The sequence below is a fragment of the Lutjanus erythropterus genome, chromosome 14, assembly GCF_056507025.1.
Source record: "Lutjanus erythropterus isolate fLutEry1 chromosome 14, fLutEry1.hap2, whole genome shotgun sequence".
Classification (NCBI taxonomy): domain Eukaryota; kingdom Metazoa; phylum Chordata; class Actinopteri; order Lutjaniformes; family Lutjanidae; genus Lutjanus; species Lutjanus erythropterus.
Genome location: NC_139330.1, coordinates 19,678,402 through 19,706,169, shown reverse-complemented (window position 1 = coordinate 19,706,169; position 27,768 = coordinate 19,678,402). Strand labels below are relative to the sequence as shown.

At 40.2% G+C, this 27,768-nt stretch overlaps 1 protein-coding gene across 2 annotated transcripts; it reads right to left on the bottom strand.

Annotated features, from left to right (window-relative positions):
* Nucleotides 1-10,508: 10,508 nt before the first annotated feature.
* Nucleotides 10,509-24,382, bottom strand: LOC146315490 (phosphatidylinositol 3,4,5-trisphosphate 3-phosphatase and dual-specificity protein phosphatase PTEN). 2 transcript variants are annotated; one of them, XM_084735440.1, is made up of 10 exons: nucleotides 23,583-24,382; nucleotides 18,054-18,138; nucleotides 17,890-17,934; nucleotides 17,752-17,795; nucleotides 17,346-17,584; nucleotides 16,835-16,976; nucleotides 14,360-14,428; nucleotides 13,632-13,798; nucleotides 11,758-12,051; nucleotides 10,509-11,650 (listed from the first exon to the last, which is right to left on the bottom strand). In XM_084735440.1, exons 1-10 carry the CDS (start codon nucleotides 23,659-23,661, stop codon nucleotides 11,465-11,467), a joined length of 1,350 nt encoding a protein of 449 aa, XP_084591566.1. In that variant the 5' UTR covers nucleotides 23,662-24,382; the 3' UTR covers nucleotides 10,509-11,464. The 2 variants fall into 2 exon arrangements, with proteins under 2 accessions (XP_084591566.1, XP_084591567.1); XM_084735441.1 differs by lacking the exon at nucleotides 14,360-14,428.
* Nucleotides 24,383-27,768: the final 3,386 nt, after the last annotated feature.

Sequence of the window (27,768 nt, the reverse complement as noted above, 5' to 3'; positions counted from 1 at the left end):
CTTTACTTGTTGCTTAAGTAGCCAACCGCTAACTGCCATTAGCTTGTTTAGCTGCACAGCTAAAACTAAGTTAACTGACTAAGCCCAGAGGAGCCAGGAGCCAAACTTAGCAAGAAACACACAGTTGTACTGTATTCCCTGTTGTCAAACCTCCATTGGTCTCAGAGGCGCCGTTTGGTCCCAGTCTCGCCATGTTAACCGAGAGCTCTCAGTCTGAGAATAATCAGCTAGGTCAAAGCAACGCTGTGCTGTAACTGCACTGCGAGGTGGGCCTTTGTGTTCATGTTCATTCAGTGCTAGTGGCTACTATGTTTTGTGAAACATGTCAATATGGAGAAACAAATAGCACTCTGATTTCTACCTCATGAGGACTTTAAGATAATTCACGTGTGCATTTGTGCCCTTTATGTTGCTGCAACTCTTGACAGCATCACAGCAGTGTCATCCTCACTTAAGGTGGTCTCTGTGACATTCACTTGTGTGCTGTCGCTTCACACCAGCAATTGTGTCATTTTTACCTCAAAACCTGTTAGCTACGCAACAGTTTGGGCTTTTCGGGTCTTGCTTAATAACTTGAAATAGACGCGAGTGGAACTGACATAAGCCTGTGTGTTTATCTGTTATTGTCTAAGGCTGAGCATGTGCCACGGGTGTCCTCTGTGTGTGTGTGTGTGTTTTTGGATGCTGTGGGTGGGTACAGTGGATGTGCATGCCATGGATGTGGATAATATGTCTGTGTGTGCTCGCTGTGTGTTCTCATTTGATAGCTGCTTGCTATCAGTGTTTGTTTGGGGTTAAAAGCCCCTGTCTCTGAGGGTGTTAGCGGGGGTCATCTAAACCGGATCTGCAGCAGAATCGCTTGAGAGGCAGAAGCATAATCTGTGGCTGGCTTTGTGCTCCCAGATTAAAGTGATGATGTTTTAAACCTTTCTCACGGCCGCAATATGCCTTTGCTTCCCTCCCTGCTACTCAGTATGTGTGTGACAAGAGATCCACACAGCCGGGTTCAAGAAAAGGACACCTTCCTCGGTATTTATGAAGCTGGGAGCTTTAGCACATTATCTGAGTTGACGCACGCATGTTCTATTCATCTATTAATTTGCCATCAGCGTGGTGTAGCTATAGCGTATCTTCTCCAGTGTTTGAGGGGAAACAGCTGCTAATCCTAATCCCCCCCGTCTCCCCCCACGGGATTCTGTCAAATCACAGGCCCTTTAAAAAGCTCTGGCTGGCTGGTTCCAGGGCTGGTTGAGTGGCTGGCTGACTGGCAGGCTCTAAATGAGAGGATGGACCACGCTTACCCACTCCCGTGACTGACATCCACTAGGCCTCCAGAAAGTATGTCACTTGTTTGTACAAGTATGTACATACACACACCAGAAATTTCCATTGCACACTGTTTCTCCAGAGGTATCATCCACCACGGTGGGCATAGCTTCACCCACAAACATTTACAGACAAGAAGGACAGTTTAAATGAATGCACAGACAACAGAGCTTTTGGTTTACACAAGATGTAGGTTTAATCACCCCAAAATGTTTATTGCTATAAAACATGCTCTGAAAAACAACCTATCCTGATCTAGAAGGAAACTGATGTATTATCTTGGCAACTGTATCTCAGTGTGTTGACCATCAGTTGGATGTTTAAACGTTTTCTTTTCTTTCCTTGGGATATTTATGTATTAGCTTAGCATAGCAGTTAACAACAGGTAGCCTGGAAACCTCAAGTGAAATGTCACTGCATCCAACCAAAAAGTGGTCCCCCGTAACACTGCAACTTTTAACTGCAACTTTTTACACTTTTATATGGATTAATAAACAGGATATAATATTTTAGTAAGTGAGATTTTGAAATGCTGGTAGGTGCACTTTTTTAACCTTGGGACAGAGTCAGGCTAGCTTTTCCCCCTTGCTTCAAGTATTTATGCTAAGCTAAGCGGCTCCTGGCTGTAGCATCATTGTTACACATACTATTCCCTACATAGCCAAAATGTATTGTTCTTTAGTACTTTTGTGTGAATAAAATAAACAGTAGTATGTATCTTTTCAGACGCATTGCTCAGTGCATCACAATAAAAAGACCAGTGCTGATTCAATAGTATAGAAGAAAAAACAGACAGTCCCAGACCCAGTCAGGTTCCTCTGTTTTGCATCCTGTTTGTGTAAACTGACAGCCTTAGTGTACGACGTGCATCTCTGTAACACTCTTTACAGCAAGACTTTTGAGTGTAACTTTTGAGAAAATAATTAACACATTCTTCCTCTTACAAATAAAAAGTTGAACTCATAAGCAGTTGCTCAATTCAGTACACTCAGGGTTTCTCTAATGCCGCCTTACTTAGACAAGCTTACTTACAGAAGATACTTGCAACTTGACTTAGGATTGAACACCAAGTGACTTGTGACTTCACCTGGACTTGAGCCTTTTGACTTGGACCTGGTGACTTACCTGTCGGCTGCTATTCAGCAAGATGACACCTAATTCGCCAAATCCACTTTGTTTTGAACCAGTCCAACAGCATTCACTCAAGTTGTAGGAGAGAACCACGAATAACTGGCTCTGGTTGGAAAAAATGATACCAAGATACTTTTATTCATGTGCAAAAAATATGCAATGGTCAAAGAAAACTTAATTGTAGTATGCAAAATGTGCAGATTGAAAATTAGAGATGTGGATGTAACAACTTACAACTTCATCCGGCATTTGAAATCTCACAGATAGCAGCAAGTCGAGCCTCTGTTGTTAAAATGGCATTACATTTTGTGAAGAGCGCATCATGACTCATTAAGGACTTTGGACTTGACTTTGGACTTGAGTGCAAAGACTTGAGACTCACTTGGGACTTTTCAAACTATCACCAACTCGAGCGTGTCTGACTATATCCTCCACGACCTCTCAAGATGTACAGTACCTGCTTTTTTTTTTTGATGCGTCTCATGAACTATAAAAGCCTGAAGCCATTTCTCTTCTCTGCAACTCTGAAATTTTGCAGCACCATTTCCAACTTTCCCTCTCCGGCACAAACACTAGTATCGGTCTTGTCCATCAGCCGTTCTCACATCAGTCATTTCAGATAATGACTCTCAGCTGGAAGAGACACAGAATGGAGGGACGCCGAGGCTGAGCAAAGAGTATCAGCCGACACGCTTGCGTCTCCCTCCCTTGTTCTTGGTCTATAAGGATGAGATGGGGATGAGGAGTGCGCGGGTAACTATCAGTCATCAGCGTGAGGATTAGGGACTGTCATCAGCAGCCATATGCCTCATATTACCCTCCTGATGACACTAGATGGAGAGAGGGAAGAGAGCGAGGAAGAGGATGGAGGAGGAGGAGGCTCGGGGGAAGGATTACGCCCGCTCTAAGATTTCAGGGTAAAAGTCAGGTGGAGAACAGAGCCTGTCAAAGTAAAGTCTGATAAATGCACAGACTGGTGTATGAACGTACATTTTCACATGCACACAAACTCATGCAGATATACATAAAAGCCCTGCAGCAGGAGCACTTTTCACTATGACAGATAGTCAAGCATAACACAAGTTTCTGTACCTGAGTACATAAAACCACTTAGGCTTAAGTTTCCGTTAAATTTTCACCTAAAGATGCTTTAGGAATAAATTAACTATATAAAATCACCATGAGAATTTCCTTTGGATTTTGAAGGAGAAAATCTTTCAATGTGTTTGCCCTTAGCTACTCAAGTATTCACCTATGTGTTGCAAGAAGGTCCTCAGTAACAGTGAAATGTGAAAAAATTTGTGGAACATTGCAGTGCCTGAATATATCGTGATTGTAGAGGAGGAGATACCAAGATGCATGATGGGACAGGGTAAATCTACCACAACATTTTCATGCTGGGAGGTGAGCCCTGGCATTAAAATGGCTAAATCACTGCAAAACAAAACAGCTGTTAGCTTGTTTACATTTATACCATTAGCAACCCAGGTGCTAACTTGATATTTTGAGGGGGTAGGTTGCATCTGGTGAGTCAGACTTACATTAGCTTTATTGTTGTACTGGAAACTCACCAGTTTTTTGTGATTTTGTCAGTTACTTTTCGCCACTTCTCCTGTTTGTGCCAATCTGTTATGGCTGCTTGGTTAAATTTACTTTGGATTATGTGTTTGTACTTTCCATATTATTCAAGCAGAGCAACATTCTCATCATGTGTCCATTTTTGCTTTCTTTTTCTTTTCTCTTTTTTGTCCATTTTGGAGCTAACACAGGCTAATGGAGTGTGTTAGCTAAGCTAGCTAACAGCTGACAATAATGCTGTCTAGTAGCATTATTTCCCCCTCCCAGACTATTCTTCCTAGTCTGGACCTACTGTGCTACGATTGGCTATAACTACTGTACTCTGATTGGCTGTGAGTGTATTGGAGTTCAGTTGGAGTTGGAGCTCAGCAGGTTTCGTGTCCTGTGTGATGCTTAAATGTAACTGTTCTAACTTTTTTTCAGACGTAGTTGACTCATTATTTTCAGTTTTTCTGCCTAATTTTGGTTGGGTTTAGGCAGAGAAAACTATTTACTTTCATAATGTGAGTAACCGGTTCTTGTCAGTCACAACATATGCTGTGTTATGATAGTAAATGTCGTTAAAGCCTTGATCTAAACACTTGGGCAAGGAGACAAATGAAGAGGCCTCATGTAAGACTCCTAAGAGAAAGCCTTAGCTTACTAATATTTTGCTTAAGGGACAAACCAAAGTTTGAAACTTAAGGCGGTTTATGCAACTTGGCACTAGTGTAGAAATGTGTGTGTGAACTGTGCTGACTGTATGTATGTAGAGCCCTATAGTAAAGCTGATCCGTTCTGCCCATGTTTGTTGCCTTGAGGCTCTGACTGTTGACTAATATTCACTACAGTGGACACACATGTGCTCTTCATTGATCACATAGAAGGAATAAGTACTTCTATGTGTGTGTTTGTGTGTGTGTGTAGGAAGGGGAGGGGTCAGTGGCGACAGCAATACAGTAAGTGTTTCCATGTGCTTCTCTTATTCATGAAGACACACATAAACACACACAGACTGACAAGCATGCTGGCATATCCATGTCAACAAAAACTCACACACACTCACACACAGAGAGAGAGAGAAATGGAGCTTGTGTGACTCATTAGGTGACTCAGGTCTTGACAGTAAAAATAACATCTGAAAACATTTACCGTATATTCATTAACAGTTGGTCCAAGTCATGACGAGAAGCACTTTAATGGATTTCCATCAAATGCACCTTGCCAGCAAAACTAACTCTGTGCTGCTGCTTTGCTGTGTCGTTCAGCTTCATGTTTCCAAACATCTCCCTTCTTCTTCCCAATTCCACTTCCTCAATTCGACATAGTTCCTGTGTGCTATCGCCGGCCTATTTCGGTGCATTCACACAAAAAGAGAAACCACGAGGAGGATCTGCTGAAAGTTGGAACAAGCTAGAGAAAATAATGACACTTTTAAGAGCTGAAACGTTACGCAAGGACAGAGAAGTGATAATATTCAACACCTAACATATTACTGAGGTTCTACTCAGATTTACACTGTTTGGATGGTTGTTTTTATGTGATCCAGAATGAGCATTAGGTGTTCACGAAGTTTGGCCTGAAACAGATTTACCAAGATTGTTGCTTTAAAACAAAAAAGTTTCAGTAAAAGTTGGAACAACATTCAGTAAGCGTCTGAGAACTGAGGACACTAATTAAGTTTTGAAAGTGAAATTCTTTCCCAGTCTTGCTTGACAGACAACTTCAGGTGCTGAACAGTCTGGTGGCCCATATATTTGTCATATTTTCATGCTGTGTATTGTATTCAATTGAATACAAATGAAAAAGCATTTACAAATCACTTATTTCTGTTTTTATTCATGTTTTACACACGCCAAACCTTTTAGGAAGAGGAGTTGTAAATCTCAGGACTGTTAAATCAGCTCGCATGATAATCACAGTAGAAGTAATATCCTCCATTGTCTTTATCTCATTCGTAGTCATTTGCGTTATGAATATAATGTTTGCGTGTCATCCCATAACCAAAATACTGCCATGTTAGCATCATTGAACTGGCAGGCTCCAACACTGATTGAGTGTGTTTGCTAGTTTTCCTCATCAGCCGCCACAGCAGACCACCATGAAGAGGGGAGGAGAGGCAGAGAGGCACTTAGCATGTAAAAAGACCATATGTGTGAGCATGAGTGTGGGCACAGAGAAATGATATGCCTGTGGTCCTGCCTGGGCTTATGTGAGTCTGTGGGAGGCAGAGTACGACTTTGTTCGTACTGTAGTATATTTGTGTGCGAGCGCGATGGTCTACACGTGTGGGTGTGTGCACTTTTTTCCACAGGCTGTCACTCGTGTTGCTGCTGAGTCTTTGGTAACTTACACTGCCTGTGTGAGAGTGTGTGTTTCTGTGTGTGTGTGTGTGTGTGTGTTTAAGCTTTTGTTTAATTTCTACTTCCTGTTTTATTCTTGGCCTAATCCAAACGCAACACAGCTGTGCAGTCAGCCAGAGAAAGAGGGCTTGGGGGATGGGTTGCCAGGTCCTGGTGAGTGCAGCCATGCTCTACAACTGCTACCAACAGATGGAAGGGAAATGGGGTTACCAGCTTGGGCTTATCTTCTCTTTGTAGGCCAGACTGACCCCCTCACACTCCCCCACCCCCTCATTTGGTCATAATACTACGCTTAAATCTCTATATTTTGGTGCTTTTTTTTTCTTTTCACAGTGGTTTGATGCTATTGAGGGCCATAACCAGCAGAAAAAAAGATGAAAACTTATGAATGACAAATGCTCATGGTGGGTCAGTATTATGAGACACTAAGTCACAATTATGAGCTACTATGGTGAGTAATAATTTTGTTATAACAATGACTTAAGGCCTGGTCATGCCAGGAAGTGGTATGTGAAATAAATCTGTGGATCTCTGGAAAAGACTTGTGTCATGAAGCTTGTGACTTTGTGATTATCACAAGGCTTGTTGGGGAACTGCTGTAATAGACGGCGAGCTAACTGCTAACTCTCTAGTTAACAAGGTTATAGAGCGCTGCAGGAAAATGACTTAGCATGACGTGGCTGATTAAAGAGACACAAGTAGAAATAATTAATGCACAGAACCATACTGATTTTGAGGGCAGGGTTTGTGGATTTCCTCCGACTTTCCAAGTCAGAAATCCGACTTAAGGGCATTCAGGTTGAAATTTCCAAATGGGAACTCAAAAATTTGCAAGTTCACATGGAACACACAAAAAGTTTGAAAAATTGGGTATAATTAATTTCAAAGGCCTTTAGTCTCTTGTAACTTTGACCAACTATCTTGTTATCTTGACTTTCTGTTACAATATTGACCTACTAACTCAAAATTTCGGCTTAGTATCTCAAAACCTTGATGAATGTAAAATAAAACATAAACATTCATATCCTTTTTTTTTTCCCTGTTGTACACGTTGTAGACGGCACTGCACCTTTATGTGGCTGCGTCGCTGTGACCCACATAATGGAGGGACATTCAGATTCAAATATACAAAGTAAATATTCCTCCAAATCTCCAGTTTCTCCATTTTTGCCTCATCTCAAGAAGTGTTGATGCAGAAAAACCAAACAAACGAACGTATTTTAGAAGAGCTGATGCTCGACACATACAAATGAAGACGTATTTTGATTAGATTAATATTTCAGATGCTGCTTCTGCTGCCTGTGTCTGTGTTTGTGTGTGAGCGTGTGTGATGAGGAGGGCAATCAAAAAAGATGTGGACTCTCAAGCTCCACTGAAGTCAGCCCCCTTCGCTCTATTCAGTCTCGCCTGCCTGTGGAGAGCTGAGGCATCTCTCTCTGGTCTCTCTCAACCCAGCACAGCACATTCATTATTAATCTACCAGAGTCTCTCCCTCCTTCTCAGCTCAGCCAATTACAGTCGGGCCCCTGCGACTGCTGCCTGTCTCATTTGACGCTGCACTGGTTGGCTTTGATGTCTCTATCAACACGAAAGAGCCGGGGACTGAGTCTTAATAGAGCAGAAGGGGATTATGTGACTGCCTGCCTCTGGGGGTGGAACATTTTTTTTTAAATATATATGTTTAATTCATACTTTATTTTATTATCAGGAGACTTTGGGCCATGCTTTAGCCAGGGTCTTGCCACTCTCTTCTCTCCTATCACAGCGACATGGTGGTTAATCCTGTTACTCTTTCATTTGGAGTCACACAGGCCTGCGAGCAGAGCAGGCTCGTCGTCTACCCGAGGCCTCGCGCTCCTCCCTCCTGGGCTGGTAGCCTTTCCTTCCTCTGCTCATTTCATGTGGAGAACGCCTTGATTAACCAGCAGCAGCAGCCACTCTGCATGCAACGCTGATGGTTCGGTATGAGGTCAGGCTGCTTTTTAGCTCAGAAATGTTAATGTTACTTTTTTTTTTTTTTTTTTTTTTTGTAATCTGAGTTCCATAGTCTTTGCATAGCTTTGAAATCAATTCAGGAAATGGGCTGCTACTTGCAGAGGTGGAAAATACAAATACTTTGTTACTGTACTTAGGTAGATTTTTCAGGTATCTGATCTAATATTTGTAGTTTCAAAACAGGCTTTTTAACTTTAGTTCTAATGCATTTGAGAAGAATTTGTTTTATTTTGTGTCACTGCGTGCTGCCTTCCTAACAATAAAGACTGATTTCAACCTATATAGATGGAACAATAATACAGAAACGATTATTTCTTTGTGTCCATCTGTACATATCACACACGACAGATGTATCCAGATGAAAATGACATAAGATGAATAAGACTAAACAAGATGCAAGACAATGTAAAAGTCCCAAGACAAAAAAATGATAAGACAAAAAAAGACAAGTGCAGTACAAGACAAAAAAAGATGAAACAAGACAAAAACAACAGAAAAGACATGAGGAGATCAAGTCAAAACAACATGAAAAATGTAAGATGCAACAAGACAAAGAACTAAATAAGACAAGAAAGACGGAAAAAGACGAAACACAACATAAAAGACGTAACAAGACAAAAGGGAAATTATGTAACAAGACAAAAAAGACCCAAGACAAAAAATGCGTAACAAGATGAAAAAGACTAAACAAGACAAAAAACCAACATAAAAGACCTAATAAGAACCCATGAGACAAAAGACGTAGGAAGACAAAAAAGAAATGACGCAAAAAGACACAACGGGGTGAAAAGTGCAGTACCAGACAAAACAAGATGTACCAAGACAAAAGAAGATTGAAAACAGAAAAGTAAGGTAAAAGACGCAGCAAGATAAAATGTAAAAAAGGTAAAAAGACAAGAAAGACGCAACAAGACAACACAATGCAAACGATGTAACCAAAAGAAAATTTTAAAACGACAAGATGAAAAACACAAAAGGCGTGACAAGACGAGAAACGCTTAAGATGTAACAAGACAAAACCAACACAAAATGCATAATGGGACAAAAAAAAAGACGCAACAGGAAAAAGACATAAGAAGCCTTTAACCAGACAAAAAAAAAAGAAAAAACTAACAAGATGAAAAAGATAAAACACTAAAAACCACACTGAAGACGAAATGATGGATGAAAATTATGTTTCAAGACGAAAAAGATGTAACAGCATGAGACAGACAAGTAGAGAAGGCTGGACAGCAGAAAAGGTGAGGCTCATTTAGCTTTGCACAAAACCTACCAGTAGAAATGTCCTTCAGAGGACCAAGTTTTACTTTTGTATTCTGAGTGCATTTCAAAGTCTACTTTTTCACTTTTACTTGAGTAATGAAGTTAAATCAGTACATCTACTTTTACCGGTCTTTTTTTTCCTGTACACAAGTATCAGTATGTGTACTTCAGTTCAAAGTAAGTGTACTTTTGCCACCTCTACTACGCAGCAGAAACATCAAAAGAAAAATGCTCTGTCTGACTTATTAAAGCATTACAGTGATTGCTCAGTTGTGTGAACTTCAATTACCAATCAAGTTTGAATGAAAGCAAACTGCTGCTGTTTCTCTTCAACAGATTTATATGCTTTTTTTCCCCCTCACTGATAAGACAGCCATTAATGTAGATGCTCAGCTCCCTGGTTGAAGTTGCCCTCGGTTGAACTTTCAATAATAATCCTTCCATCACTTTCCTACCTCAGGTCCCACCCGCTATTTGCAGCGCTGACCTTTAAAGCAGGAAGTTACTGTTAACAGAGCCCTGGCAGCTGCAACGACGACAACCTGCTTTACAGCATTTTTGTCATCAAGCGCGGCGCTTGTGCACATTTTCCTCACATGCTCCACCTCACACATGCTCAAGTTTGGGTCACGGGGTCTGCACGTCACTTAAAATTACAGCTTCGGTTGACAGCGGTGGTGTCGAGTTAAAGACTGCAGCGGCCTCGCCGTTTCATGACAACCGCATATTAGAAAAAATTCCATTTTCATTCTGCATGATTTTCATTAACTGCAAACAGCGCAGGGAGAACATTACATAAACCTCTGATGTAATTTTCTGAGCATGACTCAAAGCACTGGGGAACCCCACGCAGAAGACACATCTCAAAGCTGGTTTCTTTAAGAAAAAGACAACATTGCATACATTTATTAGGGATGGACGCCAATTCCAATACATGCAAATCACCATTGTCCTTTAAATGTAGTGTTGACATTATTGCAAACACTTGTCTCCCTGCTGTTTTGTGTATTATATTTTTATTATCTTAGGATAAAAAAAAACATTAACAATTACATGGGATGCCTTGTTCTGCATAATTTAACGTATACACAGTGGGAACAGGAATGGCAATGCTTTAGACATCATCACAGCCTCTTCATAACCCCGCCCACCCCCAACCCACTGCCCGCATGCAGTTTGCACTGCACAAAGACCAAAAGTCACGTGAGACAGCCTGCAAAGAGCACAAGAAGCATTCACAGTAAAGGAGGATAGGATGGAGGGGAGGGAGAGTAAAAGATGAGAGGAGGAGGAGGAGGAGGAGGAGGAGGAGGAGGAGGAGGGGGAGGAGAAGAGAGGGAGTGAAACAAAGTGACTGCAGCACTGGCCTTGGTTTAGACAGGAGAAGGAGCAGCATAGTCCTAGTTTTTCAGTCTAACTTCTCCCACACTTCAACTCCCGTCTCCTGATTGTGGTACTCTTTCCATTGTCTTTGACACAAAAAAGTTTGTTTATATATGCATGTATATATGTATAAACATATACATATGTATATGTATATATATATAAATACATTTTTATAGCTACAGCACCTTTTCCCATGGGGCAACAGTGTCAATACCTCGCACATGGTACATGGCCGTGCCAAAGAAAAAAAGAAAAATAAAAAAACAATATATTGGTCAGGATATTTATCTTTTTTTCCCTAAAATTGGCATTTGACATGATGATATTCTATTGCCGTCTGGGGGAGGGAAGGGACAAAGGTTCTTCTTTTGAGTTTATATTCAAGTTTTCTCCTTTTTTTCAGGTGTATAATTTCTTCTTTTTTTCTTGTTTTTAAAAAGAGTTCACACTTTCGTGATTTGTGTGTGCTGCTCTTCATCAAAAGGTTCATTTTCCGGATCAGAGTCAGTGGTGTCAGAGTATCGATAATGGTCTGGCTCATTGTCGCTAACGTCCGGGGTGACGGATGTCGAAGTGCTTGCCTCAGAATTCGAAGGCTCCTCCACGGTTTTCGTAAAATACAACTTCACCTGGAATTAAAAATGAAAACTGACTTCAGTCTGTGCAATAACAAAAACGGACTTAAAAAATAACAATCAATCCATTTAACCAACTAATATGTAAATTAAATCTTTACCTTGAAGTTTGGCGAGAAGTAGCGGTTAGCTTTGTCTTTGTTGGCCTTGTCCAAGTCATTCTTAGTGAGCGTCAGGATGAGGTAGTCCCTGTCCCTGTCGCTTTCCCTGCCGCTTTCCCTGCCGCTTTCCTTGCAGCTGTCCCTGCACTCGGCGCTCTGCGGCGGGCCCTGGCCCGATGCCGGTACCCCCTGCTGGCTGTCTGAATTGTTCACCGCCCCGTTCTCCATCTTGTCCGCGCTCTCCTCTGGTCCAGGGATGAAGAAAGTGTTCACCCAGAAGTGGAACATTTTGTCCTGGAGGGGCAGAGATGACAAGAGGGGAAATGTAATGAGAAATTTTTAAAAAAGTATTCAAAGGAACATTTCTTTTAGTTTGTTTATGGGTTCAGTCCTGTTGGTTAAAGCTGCCATTACTCTGTTTTTCCTTATTGTCAATAGGGCTACGCAATTCATAAAAACATCAGAACTGCAATATGGCCAAATGCAATATCCAAATCACAGATGCTGCAATTTTTGACAGAGGAAAAACGTGATTTTAATAGCTTTTTCAGTTAAAATGAAAATTGTGATGCAAGAAATTATCAATCCTACTAACTGTTTATCTTACCACAATATCTGTCAAAATAATTGTGATGTGATTATTTAAAATGTGATTTGTTGACAATTAGGGCTAAACAGGTAAAATAAAAACAAATCCAACAGCAATTCATCGTCTCTCAATGCTTTCAGACTTCTCTAACCTGTCTGTGCACTCAGCCTCCAGCCCATTTGCTTCTGGTGAAGATTTGAATGTTTAAGAACTGCTCACAAACAGTTTCATATTTAAACAAGGCTTCTGAACACCCAGCTGTTTTAGGAAGTTACAGAGCCTTTAGGCACTGCAGTTTTTAGCAAACATTACTCAAAGAGTAAATACTGCAGTTGCTGGGGATTACTTTCAGCCATGGATTAATACACATTTGTTTCATTATTAAGTATTTATTGCAGCAGGATGGTGAACATGGGAATTGATGAAAATAAACTACTGTGCCTACTAGTAAACACAAAACGACAATAACAAAATTAAAATAAATAAATAAATAAATCAGAGATGAATTTGATGGATAGTGATTGCAATAGTCAGTCGTTCCAGGATTTTACAGATTTTTTTGGGGGGGGCTGTTGCAGCCTAAAATGCAAGACTTCACAGCAGCTTTTGTAAAAAACGTGTGATGCATCTTGCAATGTTTTTCACCGGGTTTTGCAAAGAACTTGCCAGGGCAAGTAAAAACTAGACAAATTGTTAGGGTCTTTACCAAACAAACATGTTTTATTACATTTTTAGAACAGGATCTACAGGCCCCAGCATCTCTGCAGCACTAAATCCTTCATAATGATGATGTTTTTTTCCCTTCAAAAGACTGCATCTTCTGTGATTTGGACACTTCACTTGGCTATATTGTGATTTTGATATTTCAATTGACTGTACAGCCCAGGTGCCCATGGTTGTGGGACTGAAGGAATATGTCAAGTGTGATGGAGTGGCTCCGTGGTTTTTCAGACTTTCTTTTACAGCAATGGAGGTCTATGGTACAGAGGAATAAACTGTTATCAGGCTTTAATAACCCAAAAAATACAAGACCTTTTGGATTTGGTCTTGGGATTTGTTGGCAATAAAAAGAATGCCTTCATCCTTATCCTTTAAAAAGTGCATAATTGTTGGCACCCAGCTAAGTGAGAAAACACTTAGTCAAATGCTGACTGATTGTTCTTCAACCTCACAGAGGTCATGACAATCAACAGCTGAAATAAGCCCTTAATTTGTCCGCGACAAGTACCAAGCAAATTAAGCAACAATGAACATACACAAACACAAACAAACACACACGACTAACCTTCTTCATCATCTTATTCTGTTTATGGAAGAACTCCACTTTGATGTCTCCACAAACTGGCAGCGGCTGGGGGAATTCGAAAAACATGTGCTTGTCCTCACGCCGCGTGTGAGCGGGGTTCGACGTGTGAATCTTTACTTTCAGCTGGTACACCACAAACTGGGGATCTGCGAAGAGTGTCGACGTTGCACAAGGAGGGATGGACGGAGGAGGGGGGGAGATTATGACATTTGTGAGGAGAAGAGACAGAAAACACAAGAAGAAGGAGAAGAGTGAGTGACAGAGGAGTGAATCAGGAGAGCAAGACGGGATTACTAGTGTTATCACATGAGTTTGACAAAGGAAACAGCACAGCACACCATCACCACTCCCCCCCAAAAACTGAGTAAGTGCAAAATATTACATTAAAATTAAGGAGGAGAAAGGGAAAAATAGCAGAGCACAAAATCTAACACCCAAAGAGACCCAGAACCAGAGACACAGGACCCTATTCTGATGAGACAGTCACGGTTTGGTCTTGGACCAGCGCAACACGTTGCATATAGAAGCATTTTAACCTTTCTTCTTCCTGTCAGGGTGGGGTGGAGTAGGAGATGAAATCATATGCCTGTAAGCTAGTCCTTTCCTGCTAGGCAACATGTCTACCTCAGACTGCTCCTGCCTGGTGGATCTCTGGGGCCATATAAAAGCAAATGAGTGAAATAATAATGGATGAAAGGCTCATTTACCCCAATGCCAATTCCCTTTCTTGAAGCCCTGAGGGGTCGGCTCGCTCCTGTTTTTAACGGTACTGTCCCCTTAGAGAGAAAGAAGGAGATTATCACAAACAGGGCCTGGCTGGCCTGTCCTGTCAGGGGCTTGACAGCACAGCAGGCACAAACACAAGAGCTCTACACAGATATTTTTTTTTAAAAAGAACAACACACAGTATGTGGCTTTTAAGTGGAGGTGTACATCTTAACACATTTGACATGGGACCTGGTGTGTGTGTGTGTGTGTGTGTGTGTGTCTGTGTGTGTGTGAGCTACACAAAGGGGAAGGAGGAAAGGGGGAACTTGTGACTGCTGACGATCAAAAACGACCACAAAACATCTGAGTTTTGTTTGGTGGATGTATCATACAGACGTGTGTGATGTGGAGTTATCTGTAACTGAATTATCAAACTCTTTTATAGCCGAGGTGAGCTCAAACCTGAGGCTAAAAGAGGCTGAGGTATGTGTGGATGTATTAAGACGTCAAACTCAGAATAGGGCCTTTTTTAATTGGGTAAGTTAGGAGGAAAAGAGAAGGATCAATAGAGTCGTGGCTGTCCAGCACAGTCAGGTGTTAGGGTTTAAAAAGCCACAGAAGTGAAGGAAAAAGAAGTGCTTTTTCTGACCGTTAGTTCATAATGGACAAATTCAGTTACAAGAAAAGCATAACATTATGTGACTCAGACACATTTGAGCAAGAAAACAGGGTTATTTGACCATAAAGACCTATGAAACCACTTACAACTGCTTTCTATACTTAGTAAAATACACACCATTTACACGTCAGGAGAATATGCACATTGACAATAAAAACAAATTTCCGCAACAAGGTGAAAAAGTATCATTATTGGTTTAGAAACTGTACCAAAGGACTTGCATTTGCCTAAAGGCTCAACTAAATCAAAACGGACTTTAAAAGGAGAAATCCAATACATTTACTGTAATAAATCACGAAATGACTATGATGTCATCAGAAATTAAGGCAACATAATAAGTCAAAATACTTAATAAGTCGAAATAAACGCGGTTGCGAGTGTCCTTTGAAATGTATTTTCTGGCCAGAATGTTTTTATTTGCCAGTTTCATGTATATTAGACCTCAAATTAATGCCAAATGTTCACCAAGTGAATAAGTGTTTAAGACTCATTAGAAATTAGTAATAATAATCTTTGACAAGGAGTAGATGTTTATAACAGTCAAACGGAGCAATATGTAGCATTAAGGGCGTCTGGCAGGCGGTAAGACAGGCAGTCACTGAACTCAAACTCCACAGTGTGTATTTGCAGAACCGTGGGCTTTTGTTTTCAGGATAATGGGTTTAGCTGTACACTGACAGATAACTGACAGTTAGAAACAGCTGATCAACTTACATTGAAGGACTCGTCATCGCTTCTTATTATGATATTACGAGGCAAGGAGGGGACAAGGGGGAAACAAATCTTTTCAACCACAGACTGGAAATTAAATAGGATTTCAACCTATTTAATATACAGTCTATGGCACCAACTCTGTATTTGGACTGCAGTAATCATTTTTGGATGAGCAACTGTTACATACTGCTCCATTAAAATCAAGCCTACTTGTAGTCCTTTGTTGTCTGTGTCAATCTGCCTCTGAACTCGGGGTACAAATGTCACTGTTTGCGTACAGACCATTTTACAACAAAGTCATACCACTCAAGCTCTGAGCAAACATGCAGTGATATGTAAATACTCATGACTGAAGCTTACTACAGTGACTTATTCACACTCAACTACTGTGCTACAGCCTGATAAAATAAATCAGACCAAAATGTTTAATTCCTTTACAGCCTTTTAGTTACTTCCTGATTATATGCAAGCAAAGCTCATAAAACTCATGCTTATGTGGCTTTAGTGGACGGTCCAGTTTACTTCCCTCCTGCAGGGCTATAACTCTGTTTAAACAGTGCATATTGTAATTCCTCTAAATACCGTGAGCATGGCAAACCGAACGCAAACAAAGTCTGACTCCTCTAAAGGCAATCCTTCTGAGGAAGCTAACCTGAGATAGTAAAACTCTTAGAAGGCGATCGTTTTCTATTTTCAGCCACTTTGAAGATTCTATTATGACAAGCAGAGGGGGATCTGGCTCAAGTTTTTTTTTTTTTTTTTCATATAGCGTGCAGAAAATAACTTGGCCTTGTTGTAAGCAGCAACAGGAAGACTTAATCAATAAGAAGCTGCCCCTGTTAGTCAAAAGGTCCAAAAATACTGCAGCGAATTCAGCCACACTTGATTCGGTTTTAAAATCCCCGGCGCAGGACGACTCAGCTCCACCGTAGATGACCCTCTCTTGTTCTGTGGTGCTAAACTGCAGCGTGGGTGAGCCCTACAGAGCACAACAACATCCAAGGCTCTCGTTCTGTTTGAACAGCGCTATGCATGCCTACGCCCTAGTTTGGAGTTAAAGTTGAACATGAGCGTGACTCACTGCAGGTGCCCCCGCTGAACATGGGGAGAGTCTCGAACACCATTTTGTGGAAGAGGAGCGCCACCGGCTTGTACTCTAGCTGGTTCTTCAGTAGGTAGCTGTAGTAGTAGACGTAGCGGCGTTGGCTCGGGATCGTTACTCCCTGCAACGACAGAAATGATGGTTAGACATCCCAAACCTATATAAAGCATTCTCTTTTATAAGTGTTTGCAGCTGGAGCTAAAACTAAAATAAATAAACACAATTTTCAAGTGAAAATGCCAAATATTTTCTGGGACAAAGTATTTTTTGCTTTTCTTTTGTTTTATATCATTGTAAACAGAATATATATGACAGCTTAAGAAAAATGCAACTGGCGTTTTCCCCCCTCAATTTTCTGATATATACTCAGTTAATTCACACAATAATCACTCATGAAAACAACCATTAGTTGCAGCCATATGTGCAACACCTGATCTGAAGTGACAAGAGTACAAGAGCTGCTGCGCGGAGACGTGCATTAACATCTCACCTTCTTGTCCCTTGTCCTGACTTCACCATAAAAGTCAAGCGCTTCTTGGGCCTCCAGGAATTTGCCGCGATGGAGGAGATAGGCGCAGATCATGACTCCGGTGCGGCCCTTCCCAGCCTTACAGTGGATGGCCGCCACGTGATTGTCGTCCTCGCTGAGCCACTGGTCCAGGTCTTCACAAAACGGCTTAATTAGCTCCAGCTGAGGAGGGTTGTGGTCTTCGAAGGGGTACTGTGCAACTGTTGCGTGACAGGACACAGGGCCCACGCAAAGTTGTAACCAGAGAGGATGGAGAGAAAAAAAAAAGAGATGTGGACAGGTCAGAATAGATTAGACAGGGAGGAAGACACCGTGGACATCTTCAGAGATCTTTTGTTGTTTTTATTGAACATGTAGAGCAGCCTACCTCTGCAGTTAAATTTGGCAGCATCGTAGTGTCTTTCTGCGCAGCTGAAACAGGAAGAATAAGCTCCAGTTAGCGAACACACAGAGGAAGTTATTAAATAAACTAAGAGCAGTTCAGGTGTGTGTGTGCAACACTTACAGGTTGTAGATTTTGTAATGGTTTTTATGCTTTGAATCCAAAAACCTGTTTGCAAGAGAGAACATAAGATGGAGAAAATATTTATTAGATTAATATGAAATCAATTGCATACCACTGTGAATAAATATGCAATCTCTTACAAATGCAGAGGCAACACAACTCACCGTACTACATCGTCTATATTGTTTCTGTACACGCCTTCAAGTCGCTCTGCTGGAAAGCCCATAGCAATGATGTTTGGGTAGATATCTGTTCAGGCAGCAGTCAAGGAAATGTACACTGTGCATGACTGTGGAAGACGCCGTTACCGAGACACACAGCACCAGATCTTTAACTTAAAGAATAAGTAGGTCTACCTATGCTTTCTTCTGTGTAAAAACACCAAAATAAAATGCATATTTTAATCCAAAAGAAGTAGGGCTCAGGGTTCTGCAATGACCTTTTTTTTTTTTTTTTCCTTAAATTTTTTTCTTTGAAATTCTCTGTTTTCCTTTGAGACTTTTCTTTTTAGGAGATTTGGCATCTATAACCTGCATATGACTCAACCGGCGACAAAATTTAGGGGAAAATGTGCTGAGCTGTAAATATAGGCTATGAAGCACAGTTTACTTGACGATCTAATAAAACTCTTTTGTATACACAGTTTAATAACTCAACAATGTAATAGTCACTTTAGACCTACAACAATGACAAATGTAAAATGAAATGTTAAAAAAAAGAAACATTCATTTTCATATATTTTTGTGAAAGCCACATGAGGTCTGCAGGTTCCTGACCCCTGGACTAATTGATTAATCGACTAAGTTGCTGTGACAAAGTTTCAGCCAATGTCAATACGAGTGTCATTGTAGTTATGGATAGATGGGAACACAGAGGAGGGGGCGCTGATCAGAGAGTATGTGTGTGTGTGTTGTGACAGATGGCCTTGACAGTGAGGAGCAGGCAGAGAGGACGGGAGTAACAGTGCTCCTGCACGAGCCAGGCCCACATGTGGGTGCACGAGGAGAGTCTCCGCTCCCTGACCTGTATTTATTTTTAGAGCCCAAAGTTATATTGGGATCATCGCAAATGTTCGGCTTATCTCTCTTTTGAGCGCGGCCGGACCAATTTGAATATCTCAGAGATCGAACGCAGGCAGCATGAAGTCACAGGTAGAAAAATTGTTCCATCAGGCGTATATCCTTTGTGTCACAACTTGCAACTTGCACTTGCAGCAGAAGGCAGTTCTATGACATTCAGTGATGGACAAGAAATAAACACCTCAGAAACCACACACACCAGATTCCACTACAAGTTTAACTTCTGGTTGCACCACCTCCCTTGTGCTGCACCTGGCTGCCTTTACATCACCGAGCAGGGCTCCGTATTTCAGCGCAGGGTGGTGATGGAAGACGTCGTGACCAATTATACGGTGACATACATACAATCTTAAAGGCACACATCAGTGTCATGTTGCAGAGAAAAGAATAATTGAGTTGGCATGCATGTCTTTGAGGCTCGGCTGCAAAACGCCTACCTGTAACTGAAGTCTGCTCGTTGCCATAAGCTGTGGGATTTCACGCTCTAACCACTGACTAAAGGGCAACCTTTTCTTACACTTCCTGTGCCACGGTGTCAAAAATAGAAAAGCTGAATAATTCTAATTGGATGTGTCTGTTTCATTTTGAGGCGGCCATATATTTCCAGAGTCAAATCACTTTTTAACTGGTCAGAAAAATTTGACACACGCGTCTGACAACTCTGGTGAGAAAAGCATGGCCGGCTTGTCATAATCCTAAACTTTGCTGGTGTGCACACATACGAGTACCTGCACGAGCAGAAGCACACCAGCACAACTCTTTTCATGGTGTACATGCACACAGTTTTCTATCCAATCAGCATACCTGCTGTTACAGAAAAATGTTGCAATCAAGACATAGATACATGTACAAAGATTAATGCAGTTCCAAGTACAGCTGCAACCATTAATCGATTATTGAATTTATCACCTATTTTGATAACCGTTTAATCACTTAGAGTAATTTTCTTAAATGAGAATATTTCCTGGTTTCTTTAGTCCTCTATGATAGTAAACAGAATATCTTTGGGTCATGGGCAAAACAAGACATTTGAGGATGTCATCTTGGGCTTTGGGTAAAACTGACCGGCAGTTTTCTCCAATTTCTGACATTTTAACAGATTAATCAACATTGAAAATAATTGTTAGTTACAGTCCTACTGCAATGATGTTTATTAAAAAATTAATTGCAAACTATTTTGATAATCGACTGATCAGTCTGCATGGCTAAACAGTAAGGATTACCCGCTTGCCTGAGGCACATAAAATGCCATGCCAGTAAATCTAGCAATCTACTTGCCCATAATCATTTAATGGTTAAAAATCCTAGAAAATACTCTTTTCAGCCTCTCAAATATGGAGGTTTCCTACTTTTCACATTTTTTAAAATCATATTTAATCTATAACTTTGGGTTTTGGACTGACCAAAGACATTTCAAGACATCACTTTGGTTGCAGCTGAAGATTAAAGATACAATGAAGAACTTTCATGTTTTGTTGATTTTGGAGGCCTCTGTGGACAATAGCAGTAGTATTTACACCGTAATAGCCACAAAATATAGCATCAAAAATAAAATTATCTAAATAAACATCTACTCTGGCTTAACTGGGCAACATATAACTCATTGTAAAAACTTTCTGGGAAAATGAAAACAGAGGCTTGTTTCATCTGATTTCAAAGACAACCATATGGAACAAGCTGATATTCTCACGGATGGTCTTGAAAACTCATGTATCTCATATTGAGGCATCAGTATTAAATTGAGACGTTTCATAACCAGTTAAAAACTTGTTGTAGTAGCTTTAAACATGACAATTAATTTTAGTCTTTGTTGTTTGGTAACTGCTGACGAAACAATGTATACAGGGGCAGGGGAAAAAAATTATTTTGGGCAAACAGATTTCTGACCCCCCAAAATTTTGATTAATTTTTACTTATAAAAAAAGTCTAAATTCTCTGATTTCAGCTTCTTAAGTGTAAATATTTTCTGTTTTTTAACCCCTCTATAAGAGTAAACTGAATATATTTGGATTGTGGACAGAGCATGATCTTGGGCTTTATGAAACACTGATCAACATTTTCTGACATTTTATAGACCGATTTAAAAAGTAAATGATAATTGTTGGTTACAGCCCTAGTTTCAAACATTTTAGCTATTTCTAGCGATCTTCAATGAAATCCAGTGTAAGAAATCGAATAAGTGCCCTAATGCAGCCGATATACAGTCAACACAGGCCTTGATGCATGAATTCAACAAACTCAACAACAAATCTATGGTATTATTTGCATACTGTCAAGATACTTCCCTGTAGCTTATGACAGAGTAGCCTATCTGTACATATTGTGTCATAATCCATTCCATTAATGCCTCAAAGACCTAATTAGGAGCCAAAAACAGGTTTTCTATGCTTTGGATAGGCTACTCTAACCCTTGTAACTAATGGCAAAGAGATCCCAGTCGGACTATTATAAGTGTTTTTAAAAAGCTCCAGAGCTCCCAGGAGAGCCTCAGCCCAGGGCATGGGGGGCTTGGTCTCTGCAGCTGGGAGGAAACGCACATACGGGACCCCCGACGGAAGCTCCAAGTAGGAGGGGGGAGAGAAAAAAAAAAAAAAGAAAGAAAATCTGCCGTTTCAGGCACGCCTTTTCTTTAAAGCCAGCCCTGCTTCGGCTCTATGCATACGCCAAATCCACAACTGAGAGCAAGAGAGAGGGGGGAAAAGGGAGAGTGGGAACCGGCGAGCGCCGAGCAAGGAGGGGGTGGGGAGGACAGGAAAGGAGGAGAGCAGAGGAAAGGGGGCAAGCAGAGGGAGGGAGAATTAGAGTGGGAGTAGTAAAGAAAAAGAGCAAAGGAGAGGTGGTGGGTTGAGAGGGTAAGAGAGGGAGAGAGCACTCAGACAGCAGCACTGATACAAGATCACTGGCAACTCTATTTTAAGGGCAATTCCCAGAACTGTGATACTGCATTACATAACTGCAGAGAGCCCATATTGTTTTTAGACACCATGCCAAAAATGATAAAAGGCATAGTTCGAAAGGGCCCACATCTGAACAGTAGGAGACTTCAAGCCAGAGAGGGATGCCACTTTTGAGTGGCGTGCCCCTGCACACCTGCACGAAGTCCTGCCACAGGGAGACATGACACGAGCTTTACCACATTATAAAACCAGGTGAGAAGCATCTAATCAAACACAGTGATGCACATGTTTCAGCATCTGCATTCACACATACATCCAGTTTTGCATTAATTCAGTTCAATAATGTCCTCTTTTGTCACAGTTTTAAATCAAAGTAACACTACTCTGCAATGTTACTGAGAAAATGCAAAAAACAGATAAAAACCAGAGCAAAATATGCTCAAAATACCAAGACCTGTTTAATTTCTACATGCTGTATGGAACCAAAAGGGCTACAACTTGCAGTCATTTTCATTATCAATTAATCCGCCAAATACTGTTCTTAGTTGATTAATCATTTTGTCTAAACAGTGTCTAATAGTGAAAAATGCCTATTACATTTTCCAAGAACCCATGCTGACATCTTCAAAAGTCCGAAACACAAAAATTCTCAATTTTCTCTCATAGAAGACTAGAAAACTGTCCAATTCCCACATTTCAGAAGCTGGAAGCAATGATTATTTGCAGAAAAAATAACATAAAAGCAATAGATTAGCAAAACCGTTGCAGATGAATCAACTTGTTTCAGCTCTGCAACCTGGAATATCAGGACTCAAAAGTCATGTGCACATACATCACAACTATATCCATGACCCTCTCTCAGCTCTTTCACACATCAGAATTTGCATTTAGCTGGCCATGGGAAACCACATCAGTTGCTAATCTAGTTTATCACCAGCCAAATGAGTAAAAGTACCAACTTTAGTACCAGCAATACTGCACTGGGGAACCAGGTCAACTATTATCAGTGGTAATAGATGAGAAATGAGTCCTGCAGATGGGCCAGAAATAGCAATTGTTAAATCTCCATAAAGGAGAAGGAAATTGCTAATTTGATTTTTTCCAAGACTTGTGGAAATCCATCAATGAATACTCACCTATAGAGGACACAGGTGAGGTGAGGAAAGGTGAGGGTAAGCTTCCATCAAGGATGTTAGTCAGCTACTTGCAACATAAGCCAGGACCATACAGCTGTATATAAATGTATAAACAAAAACTATTAAATATAAACAGTCTGAGATAAACACTAGACACCATCTACCTGCCTTCAAACGCCAACTGACTGAAAAGAAAAAAAAAAACTTAATAGCACCAACAATTTCACAACCTCAAGTTAGGTCCACTGCTCGCTGACTGGTATGCAAGTTAAATGGCCTGTCGTTTCTTTAAACATACACTTATGTGCAGCCGAATGGGGTTTTCCAGCTATATTATGACTGTGACATTTATGCGTGCTGGTTTGACAGATCCACCATCTTTCAAACATGCTGGCTGACAGCAAAGCTGCGCTGTCTGACCAACTAGCCAGTCAGCTAGCTGAGTAGCAGGGAAGCTAACTACCTCACGTTACTCCACTGACATTTCTGCTTCCAGGTCTACTACTTAAAGCAACTATTACACATTACTACAGCCGTAATGTCCCGGGAGCTGTGGAAATAAGAAACACAGGGAAGGATACATGTTAAGTCCAGGTCGAAGCCATCCTCTTGATATCTCCTTTTGTTCCGGCTGACTATTTCTTTTATAATCGCAGTCATTGTAGCAGGTGACAGGAGTCTATAAGGGATAAATGATGAAAAACAGCTTTTTCTACTGTTGGCTGTCTGGTCGTGTGTGTCGCAGTCAGCGGGTCTGCTCTCTGAATTTTGCAGGTCCTCGTAGAGACGTGCTAGCCAGCAGAGCTAGCAGTGGCTGTCGGTAGGATTAGAAAGGCTTCCTCTGGATCATAAAGACGGGCCTTGCTCTGCTCCTCCGTGCAGGCCCGACTTTCCCAATCCTGCAATTCGTCTTGCAAACACCCCCGAATAAAATACATGCAGTTATCCTCAGAAAAACCTTTAGGTGCCAGACACGGTCCAAGCCGATGGCTCAATCTCAGCCGCCGCGATTGACAGCGAGAGGATAGAGAACTCACCGGTTCCCGAAACCCGTATCCAGTCACTCAGACGTAGCTAGCTCGCTAGCTAACTAGCTAGCTAGCGCAGCTAGCTAGCAACAATAGCTAATGCTACCTCCTTTTTCGATCCAAAAGCCTCCTAACGATTCAACATTGTCATCGACTGATTGCCAAGAACACATCTGAAAAAAAGTGACAGGCTCCACCTTAAATGTATATAGACTATACAAAGATCAGAAATCTGCACAGATTGGTTTGACAGTTCCGTCCCGGGGAATCATCTTCTTTTCTCGCTCCTCTCGCTCCAGCTGAACTCTCAGGCTCCCATCATGGCCTCCACCGAAGGAAAAAAAGAAGGTAGAGCAGGCTGGGATTTTAGAAGAAATATCCCACCGCCCTCACTATATAGTCCCACTATTTAATCAAAATCGGCAAATGCAGTACTAACTTACATTGTTTTAACAATTAATATTAGATACTGATAAATGACTATTGACGTATGCAATTGTTTTAACCCTAAAAAGCGCAACAATAGAGTTATTTCGTGCTTGTGGCGGAAGGATAAATCCGCCTGCGACGCTCCCTTCTGTCAAAGTGGTCACGTGTGGCTGTAATTAGGGAAGTTTCCAACATAATGTCACTTTTCGCGGTTTAAACTGTCATTTCTACCTATAGAAATTATATTCACATAACCTATCAACCCATAAGACGTTTATAATATTCACAGTGTCACATTCATATATTTTGCATACCACCTTTATTGTGTATCCTTACAATAATCCAAAATTATATTAACGTTGTAAATACATGGAGCATAGATATTGACCAAAGACAGTTATTTTTCATTGACGCACACTAGCAGCAAAACAAACAAACAAAACGAAAAAAGTAAATAGTAGATCAAACTAGTAAATATGATAAATATTATAACATTACATATATGGCCTATATTTTATTGTAATATTGCTAATGATAACTACTAGTACTGCTACTACTACTACTACTACTAACAACAACAACAACAACAATAATAATAATAATAATAACAATTATAATGTTATTCATTAACCCTGTACAAACACACACAATGTAAGCCTAATAAAGACTTTGATGATGAGGATGCAATCAAAAGTTGCAGGTAGTATAAGATAGAGATGCACAATAAACATCAGGGACAATAAACTTTGGCCAATAACCGTAGCTACATCTGTCTATATCAGTATTGCCTTATATTAGCCCACTATAATAATATCTGATTTGACAGACTGTCAAAGCATTAAATTTTAATTCTTAGGCAAATGTTCTATAAAATCCAAAGTACATATCAAAAGTGTTTTTTTTTTTGTTTTTTTTTTTGTTTCTTTGTTTGTTTGTTTGATGAACTTAACTTGAAAAAGTGAATGAACCCCTGAAAAGTCATAACCATTGTTTTTTTTTCTTGTAACAGTAATGATTAGATTTGGCTCGGTCAGAGCTGTAGAATATTAAGTCGTCTTAAACTTTCTTTAGCTCAGGCGTGCATTAAGTACAGATCATATGAACTTCTTTTTAAAATACAAAAATGTGAAATTATTGGTTATTTTATTATAATCTGCCATGACAAGCAAGTCATTACTGGTTATCAGATTTTAAAAAAAACAATATTGTGCATCCCTACTGTAGAGTTTTAAAGGGTTTAGATTACACCTGAAACAATTAGTCAATTTATCAATTAGTTGATTCACAAAAATTTTAACTTTTAAGTGCTAAGATTCACTAGTTCCAACTGTGCAAATGGAAATTGAATATCTTTGATTTTGGACTGTTGGATGGACAAAACAAGCAATATGGAATTACATCACCTCTGACTATGTGAAATTATGATGAGGATTTTCCCATTTTTTCTAACATGTTCTTGACCAGTTCATTAAAAGATTAATTGGATAGTAATAGTTGCAGCTCAGATGACCAGCATACAGTCACACTTTTTTTTACAGTATTAAATACTAAAAAGACACAACAAGGCTTATTTTGTATGAAATAAGACAAAACAAATACATAATAACAATCTTTATTAGACAGCATTAGACCTGTTATTAAACCTTCATTAGACTTTATTAGAATCGAATTAGGGACACATCACAACAGATCTGTACTGTTAGCTAAAGTGAAATCATGTCTGCTACTTCTAGAACAAAGCATATCACATTAGCTGCCTACAGTATTACAAAAAGTTTGTGCAGTCACCCATCAACAAAATATTCCTCTACATCTATAATTTTTGCAAATAACAGATATGTGATTTCAGTTTAGTTTACAGTACAGTTCTGTTGTAATGTGTCCCTAATTACTCCCTAATAAGTTTAATAAGAGTCAAACAGTGGGCAAAAAAATACACTTTAGTTCACAGTACAGTTCTGTTGTAATGCATGCCAAATTATTCTCTAATTAGTCTGACGAAGATGACTACGATCTAATAAAGAACATTTCTAGTTTTTGTCTAATGTGATACCAAGTTTGGATTGTTACACAGTGTACTGTAAAATAAAGTGGAACCAAACATCACCAGCCACAGAATGAGACGGGCATGACATTCATGATCTTCACATCCATAACCTGACCCATGTCCGTGCAACATGACTGTGCAAACCGTTCCAGATAGAATCTGTGATAACTAATTGACATTTACCTATTTAAAATAGCAGCCTTGTACATCAGCCTTCATGTCAGTGCTGAACACCTGTGTGCTCTGACAGGTAGCACATCACGTTTCGGGGTGTTAGCCTATATTCAGAATAACTGGGCCTGTAGGACACAAGAGATTTACACCTGTAACTGCCCTACTCATTTCTCAGTGACATGACATGTTGGATGTACAGTAGTTGGAGATTTTATATAAGTACTGAGGGTGCAGTTCAGCAGATTTAAATGGGGTTACCTGGAACATCGCAGATTAAATGATCTGATCCCATGTGAGGCTAATTAGGAATCTGCTTCTTACAGGGGGACGCTGCTTCTCCTCATAGAAGAACACTCATCTCATAGCAGTGTAAGCCCATGCAGCTTAATGACTGGTAAAATTAATCAGTCCTTCATGTTCACTCAACCATCTCTTAAGTGTAATTTGAAAGCGTCTCAGGATCTCCTTAATCTGCTATAAAAGATCTTGCTGGCAAAGCCAGTCCAGAGCCAAATACAGTGTTTTACAATGCAAACACACATGCAAAAGATATTCAATCATTTAAAAAAATCTCTCCACTTGACTGAGACTGCTGAAACTCTAATTCAGTGGTTTTCAAACTGGGGTCCAGGGACCAACAGGGGTCCTTGAGTGAGTTGTAGGGGGTCCCCAGCAAAAGGAGTAAGAATATTTTAATTTTTTTGGAAGAACAAGAAGTGAAGTAGCTGTTCAGTATAAATATGTACTGTATTATAGGTTTCATTTTGTAACTTCCATCATTGTATTTTTTTTTTATTACAGTACTTTGTTAAATACTTGACTCAAGTACTGTTATAGTGCTAAAATAATACTCAATTACAAGCAAAAATGCTGATGTTAGAAAAATACTTAAGTAAAAGTAGAAAGTATTCATCAAAAGAATTACTCAGAGTATTAGTTACTTTTAACCATTGATGTCACTGTCACGTCTCCAAACAAGGTTTGCAGATTTTGTGCCTTTTCCTGAGGCAATAGTTGACTACACTAACAATAATTTATAGGACACAAAACACTCTCTTTTTTAAAAATATTTTTTTCTCATTTTAAATG